Source organism: Garra rufa, chromosome 2 (assembly GCF_049309525.1).
Source record: "Garra rufa chromosome 2, GarRuf1.0, whole genome shotgun sequence".
NCBI classification, from domain to species: Eukaryota; Metazoa; Chordata; class Actinopteri; order Cypriniformes; family Cyprinidae; genus Garra; species Garra rufa.
In genome coordinates this window covers 47,878,318-47,897,420 of record NC_133362.1, presented here as the reverse complement: position 1 = coordinate 47,897,420, position 19,103 = coordinate 47,878,318, and the positions used below count along the sequence as shown (strand labels likewise).

Below are 19,103 nucleotides of genomic sequence, written 5' to 3'. Positions count from 1 at the left end.
CTAATCTATAAAGCATGAATTTACAGCCAATTAATTCTCTCTCTTTCTCTTTCTCGGTGTGTTTGTGTTTGCTTTACCAATTACAAGGAATCATGTTGTAAATGTATTGCGATGTTTGTGAAACCCTAAACGACTATTTATGAATATAGATATGAAACAACTTGAAGAAACACAAAAGACGGACAGTCTGTTCTTAGACAATGACAAGCATAATACACATTTTAGCCCAACATAACACTAACCGCAGGCAGCTATCCTTTGTTTATCTTTCTTTAATGGGTTTAAATGAAAGACAGGAAATGGCAGGAAACCCTACGCCCCGAACCCACAGAAGCAGAAAGAGGAAAATGTGTCTTTCCCGCTGTGTCTCCCTCCTCCCCTCCTCACATGTACATGACCATGGTGGATCTGGACTTTAGACTGGTGAGTAATGAAAACTGAACAGTAATCTCTGGGCTGTTTCTTTTTGAAGAAGTGGGGAAAGGTTAAACAGATTTTTATGCATTTATTCCGACAGGACGCTCGGAGACAGCATTGTCACTCGGATGAGCTCGAGGGAGCAGACGTAGATGAAGTCTCTTAGAGGATTATTTAATAAAAGACTGAAGTTAAGGGTAGTTAGAGATATATAGACAACTCAAGGTTTATGTGACTTATCCAACAGAATTATAGCTTTATAGCTTAGAATATCAGTATAACTTTATAGCTTGGAGAGTCAGCTGATTTCTGTGTCTTGTGAAAGAAAAGCATCATCTGTGTTTGCTGCTGGTCAGTTGGCATGGAAGAAACATGTCTGCTGCTTTAGAGGAATACTGCGGATCCATTTTCTGGGTAAGTTTCTGTCAGTTTCTGTCAGTTTAAGTTTCTCATTTTCACTTTTCTAAGTTCTGAATGACAATACAGTGAGATTTCATTATTTATCACAGTACAACATCTCAAAGGGTTATATTTACAAAAAGATAGACCAAATTATATTTTAACCTGCTCAGAGGTAAATTATGTTCCTGGGACAAGTATAGATATGACCATTTTCAGTTTAAGATCATTTTGTAAAATACATTTCTAATGTCTATTACAATTGGTTCTGAGCAGTATCAAAATATGGATTTGTTGTAAAATATTTTAAGAAATTTTAGATAAATTAAGGCTTAGGTGAAATAATCGTAGATTAATGGTGATTTAATAAAGCTAAAAAATATAGCTGTAACAAGAAACATTATGCTGTAAACAAAGAATTATATAGTGCATCTGGTAATGGACATTATGTGTGAATCAGACAAATGATTCACACATTTCCTTTCATAAAGCCTTTTTAAACAAAAGAAAGAAAGAAAGAAAGAAAGAAAGAAAGAAAGAAAGAAAGAACGAAAGAAAGAAAGAAAGAAAGAAAAGAAAGAAAGAAAGACACACAAACAAATCAACACAGTTTTAGCCAACATCATTGCAAATTTCAACTTTGTCAAACAGCTAAGGAGTTATATTTTTTTTAACAGAATAAGGCATTCAGTGCTCAAAGATGTTACCAAATTTCTTTAAATAATTGTGGATTAATGGTGATTTATTTAAAAAATATATATATATTTAAGATTGAATTTTATTACTGGGAGTGGTTTTAGCTAAAAATATTGCTGTGACAAGAAAAAAGGAAAGAAAAATGGTGATGTAAACAAAGAGTGAAATAGTGCATCTGGTAATGGAAATTCTGTGTGAATCAGACAAATGGCTTGAATTAGTTTCATAAAGCCTTTTATAAACAAAAAGAAAAAGAAAGAAAGAAAGAAAGAAAGAAAGAAAGAAAGAAAGAAAGAAAGAAAGAAAGAAAGAAAGAAAGAAAGAAAGAAATGAATCAGTGGCACAAAGAATTCAACACAGTTTTAGCAAACATCATTGAAAATTTCAACTTTGTCAAACAGCTACGAAGTTATAATTTATTTGAACAGAATTAGGCATGCAGTGCTCAAAGATATTACCAAATTTCTTTAATATTATACTTTATGATTAAAATATAAAGATCAAAAGCAGGTGACACCCAAAAGTGGGATGATTTTACAAATGTCAAAAACACAAACAACACTGAACTGTGAAGTCCATTGGAATCAAAAGTCTGAACAATAATAACTGATCAAATTATGATCGTCGTTGGTCAATTCTGGAGAAAAAAAAATTAATGGCATTGTATTTTGGTAGTTAGGAAGTGACTTCTGTCAGACATTGTTTTGCGTGTGTAACTACTATAATTTCTGCAATCATTAACAGTCTGACAGAGTCAGAAAAAACACTGAGTCATAATGAGACTGCAGATGGACTCCGGCCAAACTATCATTTCACTGACGTCATGCCGTTCATTCAGTTTTGCTCAGTCGTGTGTGTGTTTGTGTGTTTGTGTCAGAATGCCTCGTACCTGCAGCGTCCGGACCCGGATCTGCCGATATGTGTGGAGCGAACGGTGCTGGTGTGGCTTCCTTTAGCTTTCCTGTGGCTTTGTGCTCCATGGCACTTTACTAATCTCTGTAAGAAACCAACCAAAGCTCCGCTCTCAAAACTCTACATCAGCAAACAGGTGAAGTTCAATAATTCAACAACATTCATTTAAGCCCCTATTTATAATACAGTATAAGGGTATTTCTGAGACCTTATAATGAATACATAATGCATTATAAAAAAAAAAAAAAAACTTATAATATGTTGTATCATCTCATGAATAACCATAACAACAATTATAATACATTAGAATACTTGAGTATTTGAGGTTATAACTTTTAAGATTATGATAAATTTTAACACATATGACGCCATATTAAAACTACTTCATTTATAATAAACTACAGTATATTTATAATACATTTATTTTTTACATTATATAACGTTTTATTTTGATGGTCCCCTTAGTCTATTGACTATAAGCAACTTTTCCAACTTCATGTCAACTAACTCTCCTTAAAGTATTAGTAGACTTAGATTAAGGTTACTCTAGGTAGAAGGTTCACATACTTGCAAAGTTAGTTATAATCAGTTTGTCTTTTGGGGAACCATCAAAATACAGTGTTAGCATATATTTAGCATACTACTGATAATAATTACTGCTAGCTGACATGCGGTTACAGAGTTACTTATCAAAAGCTGTCTAAAGGGTACAATCAAAATAATCAAACTGATCATATTTCACATTCATCTGATCTGATGCCTGATCTTATGGCTCTTTGAGAAATATTATTACTTATAAGTGGTCTGTACTTATAATACGTTGTAACTATGAGAAGTATAACTGAAGTGGATGCAACGTGTTCACTGTATTATAAATCATCATACACTTAAAAGCTATAACCACAAATAAGTAAAAAATGTAACATGTTAACACTGTTCTTATGATTTTTTATAATGCATCATGCATTCATTATAATGCCTTAAGAATACCCGTATAATGTATTATAAATAAAGGTGTCACAGGGAGTCAGACTGAGACGTGCGGATCCATTCGCAGCATTTATTTAACAGACGTGGTCAAACAGACAGGGTCAAAATATCGGCAAACAGTAACCTCAAAGACAATCCAGAGAGTAATCCGTAACACAGGCGGGGGGTCGAAATCCAGAAGGGCAGTCCAAAGTGACAAAGAAAACAAATAAGACAAACAAAACAAACCAGGAATAAACTAAGGAAACAACAAGGCCAGGGAGCATGGAAACATGGAAAACGCTTAGAATAACAACCATAGGGAATGATAAGACTTCGCAAGGTGGCTGTGTGTGTGAGTGGCTTAAATGCAGACAGTGTGATGAGGTGCAGCTGTGACCAGTAATCAGTAAAGTGTGAATGCAGTGATTAGAGCAGTGGCTTGTGGGAAATGAAGTCCATGATGTGTGGTGCAAGAGTTCATAATGACAGGATAGACCAGATACGTGACAGAGCCCCTCCCCAAGGAGCGGCTTCCAGACGCTCTAACTACCTAATACAACCTGGAGGGTGGTGGAGCGGAGGCGGAACAGGGGGAGGGATGGAGGGCCAGGTCCATGTAGGGGTACTGGAACCACGAACTGAGGCTGAGCCGACTGAGGGAGAAGCCATGGCGGAGGAAGGGTTGGCTCCTGCATGGGGCCGACCGACGGAGGTGGAGCCGGTGGAGCCCGAGGCGGAACCGGAGAGTCGATGGTCCTGGGCGACACAGAGGATCCGGAGGGCCAAGGCGGAACCCAAGGCTCTGGCGACCCCGGCGGAGATGGAGGTCCGGAGGTACGCAGCGGAGCCGGAGTGACAGAGGATCGAGGCTGTGCCCACGGGAGGGAGGAGGTCCACAGAGCCGGCAGGACGGAGTGACGAGGCGCAGCCGGAGGAGTAGAGTCCAGAGGCGAAGGTGGGGCGACGACTGACCGGGGCAGAGCTGGAGAGACGATGGAGCCCGGAGGAGCTGGTGGGCCGATGGCCGACAACGGAGACGAGGGAGCACAGAGCCGGGGTGGGGCCGCAGGGTCGGAGGACCGAGGTGGAGTCCAGGACTCTGAGACTGGAGGTGATGGTGAGGGATCCTTCAGTCTGGACACCGATGGAGACTGGCAGTCCCACGGCAAGTCCTCTGCACCGAAGGTGGGATGTGGGTGAGCAGAGGGACTGTCAGGAGACAGAGGTGGCGGGACTGGAGCAGCAGGGAGGGTGGGTGGGAACAGTCCATGCATGAGCTCCGTGACCAGAACCGGGCAGACAGGAATCTCAGGACGACTGGATGGAACCAGCGGAGTCTCTGGAAGGCTGGGCGGAACCAGCGGAGGCTCTGGAAGGCAGGGCGGAACCAGCGGAGGCTCTGGAAGGCAGGGCTGAACCAGCGGAGGCTCTGGAAGGCAGGGCGGAACCAGCGGAGTCTCTGGAAGGCTGGGCGGAACCAGCGGAGCCTCTGGAAGACTGGGCTGAACCAGCGGAGGCTCTGGAAGGCTGGGCTGAACCAGCGGAGTCTCTGGAAGGCTGGGCTGAACCAGCGGAGTCTCTGGAAGGCTGGGCTGAACCAGCGGAGTCTCTGGAAGGCTGGGCGGAACCAGCGGAGTCTCTGGAAGGCTGGGCGGAACCAGCGGAGGCTCTGGAAGGCTGGGCGGAACCAGCGGAGGCTCTGGAAGGCTGGGCTGAACCAGCGGAGTCTCTGGAAGGCTGGGCGGAACCAGCGGAGTCTCTGGAAGGCTGGGCTGAACCAGCGGAGTCTCTGGAAGGCTGGGCGGAACCAGCGGAGTCTCTGGAAGGCTGGGCGGAACCAGCGGAGTCTCTGGAAGGCTGGGCGGAACCAGCGGAGTCTCTGGAAGGCTGGGCGGAACCAGCGGAGTCTCTGGAAGGCTGGGCGGAACCAGCGGAGTCTCTGGAAGGCTGGGCGGAACCAGCGGAGTCTCTGGAAGGCTGGGCGGAACCAGCGGAGGCTCTGGAAGGCCGGGCTGAACCAGCGGAGTCTCTGGAAGGCTGGGCTGAACCAGCGGAGGCTCTGGAAGGCTGGGCTGAACCAGCGGAGTCTCTGGAAGGCTGGGCTGAACCAGCGGAGTCTCTGGAAGGCTGGGCTGAACCAGCGGAGTCTCTGGAAGGCTGTCTTGAGGAGCGGGCTCTGGACGACGCTCTTGTGAAGCGGGCTCTGGACGACGCTCTTGTGAAGCGGGCTCTGGACGACGCTCTTGTGAAGCGGGCTCTGGACAACGCTCTTGAGGAGCGGGCTCTGGAGAACTGGACGACCCCAGCGGAGATTCAGGAGGGCTGGGCGTCTCCAGCGGAGACTCTGGAAGAGCAGGCTCTGAGCGAGCGGTCACTGGAGGGCGCTCTGGCGGCGCAGTCACTGGAGGGCGCTCTGGCGGCGCAGTCACTGATTTGATGGTAGCCATCTTGTGCCATGGCTGTGGAAGGGGGCCCATCTTGAGAGCAGACTCTGGAAGGGCAGCCATTTTGCGAACAGAGTCTAGAAGGGAGGTCATCTTGTCAAGAGACTCTAGAAGGGAGGCCATCTTGCTTACAGACTCATGCGGGTCCATATTGTGATGCTGGAGGTGAAACAAAGCCGCTGGATCCTGGTTTGGCGAAGTCTTCTGTCACAGGGAGTCAAACTGAGACGTGCGGATCCATTCGCAGCATTTATTTAACAGACGTGGTCAAACAGACAGGGTCAAAATATCGGCAAACAGTAACCTCAAAGACAATCCAGAGAGTAATCCGTAACACAGGCGGGGGGTCGAAATCCAGAAGGGCAGTCCAAAGTGACAAACAAAACAAATAAGACAAACAAAACAAACCAGGAATAAACTAAGGAAACAACAAGGCCAGGGAGCATGGAAACATGGAAAACGCTTAGAATAACAACCATAGGGAATGATAAGACTTCGCAAGGTGGCTGTGTGTGTGAGTGGCTTAAATGCAGACAGTGTGATGAGGTGCAGCTGTGACCAGTAATCAGTAAAGTGAGAGCAGGTGAATGCAGTGATTAGAGCAGTGGCTTGTGGGAAATGAAGTCCATGATGTGTGGTGCAAGAGTTCATAATGACAGGATAGACCAGATAGGTGCAAAAAGGCTTCGCAGAAAGTGTTACCACGATTTATTCAGAGATAGTCAAATGAACAACAAGTGAAAACTACTTACTGAAGCCATGTACACAATAAACAGGACAGTAAGTCACAGTTAATAAAATGTTTAATAATAAAAAAAAAAACATTAGAAATATTTTGCCCGCTTCAGTCAAATCCTTGACACACTGTGGACATTAAGAGACTGTTCTCAGATCTGTGTATTGCAGTTTCACTCAGATATGTCACAAAATCGCACCCTCTGTTTCATGCAGACTTTAAAAATAACAATTCAGTCCCTTTACTCTTACCCTTGTTGAACCAAATTCTCCTCATGGTGGTTAGGGTCCAGTGTAACTGCATAGACAACATTTTTTAACAAAATGTATCATTATATAGCACCAGTGTTGGGGGTAATGCATTAAAAGTAACGCAAGTTTCGTACTAATATTATTTTTCCAAGTAACCAGTAAAGTAACAAATTACTTTTTAATTGAGAAGAAAATATCTGAGTTACTTTTTCAAAAAAGTAACGCTACTTACTTTTCCCCCCATTTATCCCCATTATTGATTAAAAGCTCTCCTGTCTCCATGTTGAGAGAAATTGTGAGTAAGATGTTACTTTAGTTCTAGAATAAATGTGAACATGCATTAATTCATCTCACTCACTAAAAAAACAGATACAGTATTCCTCAAAACGAATAAAAACAGTGAAATTCAACGCAAACCTGCGATATTAAATATGTTAAATAATACAAATATCCTTTATGTATTTAATCCCGTTTTATTAACCGATGTCTTTGCTGCCGACCTTCGATGATCCAGTTCATCCACACTAATAAGCAGAAATTACTCAAGATAATCTAACATTTGTTTTCCTTTTTATTGCTGAAAAGTTGACATTTGTTCTTCTGCGGTCTACTGTACAGACGTCAATTGACTTTTCTGTAAGCCTGAGGCTTTTGGTGTAAAAAGGCTTTTACATTTGACAAAAATATAACTTTTTATATTAAAAACAAACAAGCAAGCCCTGCCCAGATTTAAAAAGTAACGCAACGCATTACTTTCCATAAAAAGTAACATAATTAGTTACTTTTTTAAGGAGTAACTCAATACTGTAATGCATTACTTTTAAAAGTAACTTTCCCCAAGTCATATTTGTGACCATATAAGTAATTTTGTAACTGGAATTTAAAGTTACGTTTCTCCTTTAAAGTAGCTAATGGTAAATAAAGTTCTCAGCTGGTCTACAGAAACTAAAAAAATAACACTTTTATAATTTAGTCAAAGGCCCAAAATAAAGTTCTTTAGCAGTGCGACCCAATGTTTTGCAACTTTTTACATTCGTCCTAACTCTGTCGTTGTTGTGCAAAAGGTCGTGTCTGGCCTGCTGTTTCTGACAGCGATAGCGGAGCTGGCTCTTACTCTCGGTGAAGACTATGGGCCGTCGAGTGACTCCACAGCTCAAAAAAATCCAGTGGTGCTCTACACCAATCCGGTTCTGTTTGCCGTCTCGTGGGTAAGTTCATAAATATTTATTAGCTTCATTTACATGCAGACCAGTAGATAATTGCAGATGTTAATATGTTGAGCGGTTTGTGTTTGTGTAGCTAGTCGTGATGCTGTACCAGGAGTCTGTGCGGCGTAGGCTGAAATCTGTGGACTCTGGGAGTCTCTTTGTGTTCTGGCTGCTTCAGGTGGTGTGTGCTGTTTTCCAGTTCCAGACCTTACTGAGAGACGCACTGAACAAGGTACTGACACATCTGCCTCTGCTGTGGAGTATTACTTGCAAATGCTATTTTAGACAAAATTATCAGCTATGATTGAACTTGGTTGATAAACTTGTTGCACTCAATCTACTTCATGTTCTCTGTCGTCTGATTGTAGTTTAGAATTCTTTATCAGTAAAATGTGCTCCCCGTGTCTTTTTGCTGAAAATCTTGACTGTTTTTTATCAAGTAAATATAGGAATTACTGCAGTGATATTTCCAGAATATCCTTGGCTTCACTTGATTCTCCATTAATATTTTTTTAGAAAAATCATTGAGCCTCAAATCTGATCATCAGTATATTTTAAGGAATGTTTGTTTCCAGAAGCTTTACTTTCACTGTTCCTCAGTGGAGGAATGATATTCCCAAGCCTCCAAAGCATCTCACATCTTTTGAGGAATGTTAATTTGTTCATCTCTCAATCATCACTGGATTGCATTGCATTACTGTATATGTTTGGATCATTTCAATCTCATCTTACTTAGACACATTATTGGAGATACAGTGTGATGACTGATATTTATATAGTTTTTTATGTCAGTATCTGCTCTACTGTTACAAAGATCTCTTTTTATTTACATTACAAGCATCAGAATTTCACCATATAAACAGTAGCATCTGCACCAAATTACATATTTTCTCTCAGTTTCAATCTCTGAAAATGTCTCTCTATATCATACAGTATGAGCTGGATGAGCTATATGATACTCAAAAACACACATGCAAACTTTATTTCTTTTTTATTATTTTAGATTTTGTTTAAAGGTTTAATAAATGTTAGTTTTTTTTTTCATATGTCAGACTAGTTTAACTGACTATTATCTACACATCTTTATCAGCACACATAAAGTAAACTGAAACAAAGCAATATTTTCCATATGGAAAATCTTATCTGGTTTATTGTTTATATTATTGTATAGAGACCTTTTTATCATAGGGTTTAGGTCTGGACACAGCACGGAGGATAATGAATGATCTACTTGTTGCAGCAGATTTTGGTGCTTGTGGCATTTTGGTTTTATTAGATCCCGGTGCTGCATTCGGTACCATTAGTCACACTACTCTACTGGATAGATTACATAAGTGGATTGGTCTTTCTGGTGTTTTAAAATGTTAAAACGCAAACAATTTTTCTATACTGGTGCAATTAGATCTCAGACAGGGTTTTCCTCAGGGGTCGGTTTTGGGTCCTACTCTTTTTAGCATTTTTATGCTGCCTCTTGGGTAGATTATTCAAAAGCATGGTCTGGGTTATCATTGCAATGCAGACGAGACCCAGATTTACATTGATACTCAACCTGATGTTTCAACCTTATCTGCTTGTTTACTGGAAATAATGGCTTAGATGAAACAAAACCTAATACCAAAGAACTAAACTGCTCAAAAACTGAAGATCTATTGATTGGCACTTCAAATGCTGTGAATAGATGTAATCATTTTAAATTTACAGTGGATGACTGCCAGATTATCCCTTCTGTGCAGGTGCAGAATTTGGGTTTAATTTTGATGCACAGCTTACTTTTAACATTCATTTTAATATTGTTACCAAAGTATCTTTTTATCATCTTCTGAATAGTGCATTTATAAGACCATTTCTCTTTATGCCTAAAGCAGAAATGCTTTTTACACATTTCTAATGTGTAATTCACTTTTTGCTCCCTGCAAATTCGATTAAGAGGCTGCAAAATGTGCAAAATTCAGCTGCTCGTGTTTGAACGCCGTCATATCACTCCTGTGCTTTTTCCAATTACACTGGCTTCCAGTTCAACCATGCATTGATTTAAAAGTTCTTATCTTAACTTATAAAGCAGTACATGGGTGCCCCAGAGTATGTTTGTAATCTGGTCATGGTGTCCGCTCCATCTCGGTCTCTCCGCTCTGCTGGTTCTCTTACTCTGTACCAACCTCGCTGTCAACTGAAAACTATGGAGTGGGAGGACATTCTCTTTTATTGCTCCCAGGTTGAGGAATTTTCTGCCTCCTCCTATTGGGAATGCTCCGTTCTTTGGCTGATTTAAGAAATTACTCAAAACACATCTTTTTAGTGAAGCTTTTAAGTTATAATCTTACAGCTGTTGTCGTTGTTATTTTGATTTATATTATGGAGTAGTGTTTTCTTTTTTTGTTGTTTCATACTGTTGTAGCGCCTTGAGTGTATTAATTGCAAACATTTTTTGTATTACAAGTTTTCGTAAATGTTAGGTTTACATAGGCAAATGAGCCATTTTTTTAACGAAATGTGCACTAATTTGCATACATTTCTAAGTTCTTGTTTAATATTTTTGACATATTAGAGTCAACATTTTTTACAGAAGGCATAATTCAGAAAAAAACTGAACAGAAACCAAACAATATATTTTTTTTCCAAAATTTTTGTATAAAATCAAACAAATTGTATATGAACAAATCCCTCTGTAAAAACTTTCAGGATATAGACAGGAATAAAAATGTAAAGTGTGGTGTGTGTGTAAGTGGAGATTTATGGCTCAGTGTAGGAGAAAAAACTCATTTTGAGTAAACAGCCTTTTAAATATGTAATGTGATTGAAATCTATTGACACAAACAGATAAAGTGCTATGAAAGAAACACTTAATGGTGTCTTTTGGATGTTTTCTTTTCACTAGTCTGAAAATACACATTATTGTATTCAGTCTCACTGAAATAATCATGTATTTGACATGTTTTTCCTCAGGAAGAAATCGCTGATGTTCCTCGATTCTGCCTGTTCTACATCGGCTATGGACTGCAGCTGATCGCTTTTGTTTTATCAGCTATTGCTGACGTTTCACCTGAAATTGAAAGAATTTCAAAAAAGGTATGGAAAGCGTGTGAGAAACCTCAATTGTAATGCCACTTAAACATGCAGCAAATGTATATTTGTCTAATTTATTTTCTCAAATTTATTGCAGAATCCTGAAGCCAAAGCAACGTTTCTCAGCAGAATCACCTTTAACTGGTTTAACAGGTAGATCTGAGTTTTATCATCTGTCATTCTGACTTTTTACTGATTAGTAAAACTGTTGTGTCTGTCTAGTATAACTCATATACTGTATACAGTGGCATATCAAGTCAAATGCAAAAAAAAAATTGTATGGCCCCCAATCATTATGGGCTCCAACTCGGTTAACTCGTTGATTTTTCTTAAGTGCAAAACGTTACGTGAGTATTCACAAGCTGTTTTTTTTTATGGTATAAATGCTTGGATATAATAATTTATATTTTCAAGTTCGTTCATTATTTGTTGCACGCAAGTCTCAGCCTATAAATTCTGTCAATTTTATGATAAAATACAAACAAATAACAATAAATGTTTTCACGCTATTTCATTTGTAGTGAGATAACTGTATTCCCCTCAGACCAAGGAGCATGTGAATCAATTATCTTTTCCTTTTTAATATTTGCAGCATGAAATCAATGTGAAAAAATATTTGAATGCATGTAAAAAAAAACAAAAAACACGATGTCTCATGAAATCAATCAATCAGAGTTAAAAAAATCATCAATAAACATCTTGTGAATAAGTCATAATAATAGTAACAACATCTTGCCTACCTCAGAAAAGCCAACAAGCCTATAACTTTGTCACCATTGTTTTATTTTTCTCATAAATCAGCCAGTTAACTGAGTTGAAGTAAGCAGAATTGTCACATTAACTTTATGCAAAATAACATGATTTTATTGCATGAATTCTATAGGTATATTTATCATGTCTGTAAGGCAAATATTCGCTGAGTTTCGTCTTCTCAAGACAGAGATGGCAGAAAGCCATGTTTGTTCTCTTTAGCTATTTTACGAAAGCACAACGTTTTGTTGATATTGTGATTCTAAAAGTAGATCTTTTCAAGTTCTGAATGATGTATTACTCTTATCTTTATGAGCAAAAATGATGGCGTATTTTAGGTTTCCACTGTGCAATTCATCTCGCTGGTGCTTCCATGTCCTGCAAAGCGCGCTTTAGCTTCCACTCTCCACACAAACGACTGGATATGCGTCTAACAGCACACATTTATCTAGGTTAAATGTTTTGATTAATATTGTGAAATGCATCAAGTGTTTTATGTCTATAGATTTTATTTTAGGCAAGTCGTGTTGATTTGAGAAGGCTAAATTGATCAAACATGCTCAACTCATTGCCGCTGGCTGCTTGGTCGTTACTTTAGCTTGAATTTAACAAACATAAAATGTTGCAAACATATTTCTAAATTAACTTAATAAAGAAAATAAATCTAGCCACTTTGCCATTAGAATCCAAAACTGAACTATTTTAATGACTGCAACACCGGCTCTGTTCTTGTCGGACAAGGACAGGCCTTAGCCCTGAGCGTCTCGGGCCAGGACTATGTTTGTTCCCTCGTTTCAATTAAAAGTTCCCCCTTGGCTCGACAGGACCCTAATCTTCCCGGGCCCATATGCACCTGCATAACCTGCGTACCCAGATGCTACGACCCTGACTGTATGTGCAATCTCTCATATTCATAATATTCTTTTGAATCTTGTTCCTCAGCATGGTAATGAAAGGCTTTAAGAGGCCTCTGGTTCAGGAGGACATGTGGGATCTGAGTGAGAAGGACTCCACTCAGACCATCTGCCAGGAGTTTCAGGACATTATGGCAAATGAGCTGAAAAAAGCCCGCAGCAACCTACAGAAGAAACAAAATAAACAAAAGGCTAAAGATGATCACCAGAGCGGCTTGGCCAAAGGAGTCAGTCAAGATGTTCTAGTCATGGTAAGAGAAGAATAATTAGTGCATAAGCATCTCTCAACATTACTACTAATGACTAGCATTGTAATGCATTTGTAGCCGGCTACAACTAATATGGATTTGGACCAACATAAAAAATAATAATAATAATAAGTCTGTTTTTTTCACAGCCAGATGTATTAGCTTTTCTTAAATGACATTTGTGATTTAAATTCAAATCTTTTAGGTATTTATATTTCCACTGACAAAAACATACATATATAAGACAAAATGTACTTTATGTAAGTCAGTATGATATTTTTTGGCTGTTTACATGTTATTTTCACATTAACCAAAAACTAAAATAGCTATAATAATAATACTAATAATAATATGTAATATAGTTTTTACTTAAGATAAAAAAAAATGATTAGTTTACTTACTATAAATAAAACTTTGAAATCTTATTATAAGCTGTGATGCCTTTTTAAAATATGCATCATGCTTTTTGATATGCACTTCAAAAAATACATACTAAATAATGTTGGCTTCTTTTAGACAAACTAAACAAAACGGATTTAAACCTGAAAACTGATTTTCGATTAAACTAAAATAAGACTCTACTTTGTAGTATTGAAGGAGTATTTTTGGAGTGTAGTCTATTAAAGCAAAATAATCTAAGGACCAAACACTTAACTGCTGTGCTCAATATTAGGAGGAGACAGGAAAGAAGAAAGAGAAGAAGAAGAAGACGAAAAAGGATTCAGAATTAGAATATCCCAATTCCTGGCTGGTCTCCACCATTGCAAAAACCTTCAAATGGGTGCTTTTAGAGTCAGCCTTCTACAAACTGATACAAGACCTTCTTGCATTTGCAAGCCCACAGATTCTCAAGTAAGTGGCCTTCTGTGTTCATTTCATTATCAGATCTTTTCTTCTTGTACCACAAGAGTTTTGTTGTTGATTCTGGCCTTCAGACTTGGAGATGATAGTCTGTTATTACCCTGTTTGTTTTTTACTGTTTGTGTTTCTGAAACTTCTTACCAATATGAGATGTGGTTTGTCACAGGTTAATGATCTCCTTCACTCAGGACAAAACAAGTTATGCATGGAATGGCTACCTGTACGCAGTGCTGCTTTTGCTGGTGGCTTTTTTGCAGTCTGTGTTTCTACAGCAGTATTTCCAGCAATGTTTTGCCCTGGGTATGAAAGTGCGCACAGCTCTCATGGCTGCTGTTTATAAGAAGGTACACCGATAGATTTCTCCATTGCATCCATTTGTAGTGCGGTATTTGTGCCAGTGGATGATGTTGTGAAGGCTCATTATGTACTGGTTCCTCTCAGGCATTGGTCGTATCCAACGACTCTAGGAAAGAGTCGACTGCTGGAGAGATTGTCAACCTGATGTCAGCGGACGCCCAAAGATTTAATGACGTCACCAACTTCATCCATTTGCTGTGGTCGTGTCCGCTGCAGATCGCTCTGTCCATCGCGTTCCTCTGGATTGAGCTGGGTCCCTCTGTTCTGGCCGGTCTGTTGGTCATGGTGCTGATGGTGCCCATCAATGGCTGGCTGGCCACCAAATCCAGGGGCTTCCAGGTGATTCGGTTTGCTTCATGAAGCATTGCTCTTGTAAAAGAGATATCTGTTTACAAAATGACTATAAAAACAAACTTTTTTCTTTTCAGATGCAAAACATGAAATTTAAAGACTCACGCATGAAAATTGTGAATGACATATTGAATGGAATAAAAGTAAGTGTTCTTGCATCCCACTCCTCTGACATGCTTCAAGTCATATTTTTATTTTTAATTCAGTCCAATCTGCACATTGTCATAGGTTCTTAAGTATTACGCCTGGGAATCGTCGTTTGAGTCTCAGGTTCAGGACATTCGAGAGAAGGAGCTGAAGGTGATGAGGAAGTTTGCCTACCTCTCATCTGTGTCCACCTTCATATTTTCATGTGCTCCAGCTATTGTGAGTATCACAATTTTTTTTTATATGAAATACCTGTCTACTACACAAATGTATTTGTGAGTCAAAGTAATATTATGTAAGACATGTTCGTGGATCAACATTGCTGTCCAAAAATATAGACTTAACCTAATTCCTACTCCTAAACCTAACCCTACCCATAATTTATTCCTAAAATCAGAGGGAAATGATAGTTGATTAACAAGGGTGTAGAAGCACCTAACCCTGATCGTAAGCCTAAAACTGACATTTCCTGTATCAATCCCTTAATTCTGATTGGTTGATTGAAATGTTGTTCTAGGATCAACAAGCATGTTGATCCAAGAACATGCTGTACTTGGTTAAATCACGTCCACCTCACATTCTGAACTACAGTGCCCTCCAATAACACTGGCACCAGGAAATATGAGAAAAGGTGGCTGTGAAAATAAATCTGCATCGTTTATCCTTTAGATCTTTCATTAAAAAATCTAACCTTTCATTGAAGTAAAACAATTGAAACCTTATTATGAAATAAATGTTTTCTCTAGTTCACGTTTGTAGGGTTATTACATTTAAATTTAGCTCAAAGGGAATTGAATAGGATTCAATAGGGAAATTTGAACAGAGTTGCTGTTTTACAGCTGTTCAGAGTCGGCGCACGATTCATAGAACGAGCCAAATAACGTAACTCTGCAATGGATAGTACTATCCTGAATGTAGTGTTAACACTATATATCAGCACAGTAGCAAGATCGACAGTTTAAGACAATAACTTGTAAGCACAAAACACAAGATAGTTCTCTTTTCTAATAAAAATACGATTTTATTGGATAAACCTAAAACATACAAGCTAGTCTAAGACATAAACACACGCATTCACACAGGTTGCAGAATGAGAAAGTGAGGAAAGAATGAGTTTAAAGGAATGAAAATATGATGTCCCAAGTGTATAGCAATATGTGCAATTGCTTAGACCTGAACAACCATCCATCACTTACATTAACCCTCGTATTGAGTCTTTCAATGAGGTTATTAAACGTTACATCAAATGCACCAATTCAGCTAGAATCTGGCGGTTGTACTTGCGTTGCCTTTGGGTTAAGGGAATTCCTTTTGTCGCGTCGTTCCAGAAAGGGGTTTCCCGACGTTGCTGATTGGTTGGAAGTTCGGTAAGAAGAAGGGCGAAGAGTAAGAGAGAGAGAGATTTGATGGTGTCCTGAGTATTTAAACTCAGCTTTTGGACACATCCTAAATGGTGTCTTGACCAATTAGAACATTGTCCTAAGTCGGGGTACGGCTGGTTTCTCCAGCCAAAACATAAAACACAATGTTATCTTATCAGTCCTGTGGTCCCGATTTTCCCGCTCTTTGCAGAGTCAAATTTGGAAGTGATTTCTATAACAAGACTATAATACATTTTACAAAGAATTGTGTAAACCCCCCCCCCCCCCCCCCAAAAGTTTCCATTGTTTTACTTCAATGAAAGTTTAGGTTTTGTGATCTTTTGAATGAAAGATCTAAAGGATAAATGATGCAGATTTATTTTCACAGCCACCTTTGCTCATATTTACCAAGGGTGCCAATATTAGTGAAGAGCACTGTAACAAATGTTCCCATCTATGCAATGCTGGACCCTATAGCAATAATGTTGTTTCTTGAAAATGTTTAACACAGTCATTGCTTAAGAGCATTCAGAAACAGTTTCAAGTCTCAAACTCATCTCATGCATCTCATTTCATATGTTTGACTAAACTGAAGTGTGTATCCTGCTTAAAGGAGAAGTTCACTTCCAGAACAAAAATGTACAGATAATGCACCCTTGTCATCCAAGATGTTCAAGTCTTTCTTTCTTCAGTCGATAAAAACATTATGTTTCTTGAGGAAAACATTTCAGGAATTATCTCCATATAGTGGACTTCAATGGAGCCCCCAAGTTTGAACTTCCAAAATGCAATTTAAATGCCACTCCAAAGGGCTCTAAATGATTCCAGTCGAGGAAGTAAGTTCTTATGTAGTGAAACGATTGGTCTTTTTTCAAACAAATTGACAATTGATATACTTTTTAACCTCAAATGCTTGTCATCTCGTTTCTGTGATGCGCATGCCTAGTCTGTTTAATCTGGGTCAATAGAGTTAGAGTATTTTGAAAAATCCCTTCTTGTTTTCTTCTTCAACGTCAAAATCATCCTGCATCGCTGAGGCAAAAAAAAAAAAAAAAAAAAAAGATTGATTTCACGTCAGACGGGTGGGGTTTAAAAAGGTTATACATTTGTGGTTTATCACATATTTTTGAGTATAAAAATGAATGCCACAATTAAAAGCATAGCATCAATAACAAGAATCACATTATTAATGACTGTTAATCCTATTTATGTAATTTTTATTAAAAGGAGTAAACATATTAATTCCTAATTCCAAGCTGTAAATAATTAAATAATTTGTCGATCTGATCAAATAAAGTCTTTTCAAATAAAGTCTAATTTGTTTTAATTAGAATTAAAATTAGGGCCGGGACTTTAACGCGTTAATTTAGATTAATTAATTACACAAAAATAACGCGTTAAAATTTTTTTAACGCATTTTAATCGCACTTAGTTTTGCACCGCGGAACGTTTCTCACTGGATGAGATTCCGCGGACTGATAATACTGGAGCACCAAATAGCGTTCAGACAAGATGCGTCCGTCCTAAATAGTATTGTATGTCCCAAATCGTAGTATGTTTAAAAAGGTATTCCAAATATTCCCGGATGGTCTACTACTTAACGATCAATGCACACTCTTAACGGCTAATATTGCCCGCAACACACTGCGCCGTGAACGAGGATTCGATTAGAACTACAAACACGCATACAAAGTGTTAAAAAACTACAAACATGGAGGATATGCCCGACCAACGGACAGGTAGAGAAAGGGGTTTGAGTGATAAATAATCAGTGTGTAACCTGATAAAAAAATATTTTTAAAATGTTATCCGCGTTATATTCCATGTGCAGCAACATTTATAATGATAGGTTTGGTCATTAACGTTTAAATGCATAATTAAGCAAACACAAGAGCAGAGATCTCGGCATGAAAGACTCGTTAAAGAACGTACCTCTTGCTACACTTAATGGCAATATTTCACTGGTCTGTTGGACTTGGTTGAACAAAAATAAACAATATTTTGTTGCTTAAGCTTATGTATTCAGTCATTATTCAATGGTATACTAAAAATCCATGTAAAAATCTTACTTCTCACTGTTCTCAGGTCAAATATTTATATGCGATTAAAATGCGATTAATTTCGATTAATTAATTACAAAGCCTCTAATTAATTAGATTAAATTTTTTAATCGAGTCCCGGCCCTAATTAAAATCAAAGTGGAATTAAAGACCTAAGTGAAATTTAAAATTAGTCAAATCTAAGAGAAGTAAGTCTAATAGAAATATTGGACTGTCTAGGTCCCAGTAACAAGGGGGAAATACAAATATGGGCATGACTGAACTAAATTAACATAACCAAAAGGGGGAGACAAGGACTAAACCATATTAGCTATAAACATAAGGGAAAAAACACTAGGAGAACAGAACAGGACAGAACACAGACATATCCTGACAGTATCAGAGTAAAAGATAGAGAGTGGAGAGAAGGAAGAAGTGTGAAGTCAATAGGTCGCTTATATGTCTAATTTTGGTTAAGAACACAATACTCATGTCTCATTTTCGCATTTTAAAAGTTTCAAACTTGGGGGCACTATTGAAGTCCACTATATGGAGAGAAATTCTGATTTTTTTCCCCTCAAGAAACATTACTTTTCAACTGAAGAAAGAAAGACATAGACATCTTGGATGAGAAGGGGGTGACTAAATTATCTGTACGTTTTTGTTCTGGAAGTAAACTTCTCCTTTAAAATAAAATTGTGTAGTCATTTGATTGACTACAAAAATAAGTGTAAGAAATATGAACTTTAGAGATGGAGCTCATATCATGTCATCTGCAGGTGTCTCTGGCGACCTTTGCTGTATTTGTGTCTGTGAGTCCTAATAACATCCTGGATGCGGAGAAAGCTTTCACCTCCATCTCGCTCTTTAATATTCTGCGCTTCCCACTGGCCATGCTTCCACAGCTGATTTCCATCATGGTTCAGGTATTTGAAGAAATACATGCTGTTATATTTATACCCAAGCATTTTATTGCC

The 19,103-nt window shown here is 38.7% G+C and overlaps 1 protein-coding gene across 1 annotated transcript in view; it reads left to right on the top strand.

The window, feature by feature from the left end:
• The first annotated feature begins 204 nt into the window (after window positions 1-204).
• The window catches only part of abcc2 (ATP-binding cassette, sub-family C (CFTR/MRP), member 2), a 46,244-nt gene continuing 27,345 nt past the window's right edge, over window positions 205-19,103 (top strand). Inside the window, exons 1-14 of the mRNA XM_073834317.1 lie at window positions 205-423; window positions 518-831; window positions 2,390-2,560; window positions 7,892-8,035; window positions 8,127-8,267; window positions 10,979-11,101; window positions 11,196-11,251; window positions 12,791-13,013; window positions 13,684-13,862; window positions 14,038-14,215; window positions 14,313-14,567; window positions 14,657-14,722; window positions 14,808-14,945; window positions 18,906-19,052. Coding sequence (XP_073690418.1) covers window positions 790-831; window positions 2,390-2,560; window positions 7,892-8,035; window positions 8,127-8,267; window positions 10,979-11,101; window positions 11,196-11,251; window positions 12,791-13,013; window positions 13,684-13,862; window positions 14,038-14,215; window positions 14,313-14,567; window positions 14,657-14,722; window positions 14,808-14,945; window positions 18,906-19,052 — 1,863 coding nt within the window. The 5' untranslated portion in view covers window positions 205-423; window positions 518-789. The remainder of the gene's footprint in view (window positions 424-517; window positions 832-2,389; window positions 2,561-7,891; window positions 8,036-8,126; window positions 8,268-10,978; window positions 11,102-11,195; window positions 11,252-12,790; window positions 13,014-13,683; window positions 13,863-14,037; window positions 14,216-14,312; window positions 14,568-14,656; window positions 14,723-14,807; window positions 14,946-18,905; window positions 19,053-19,103) is intronic.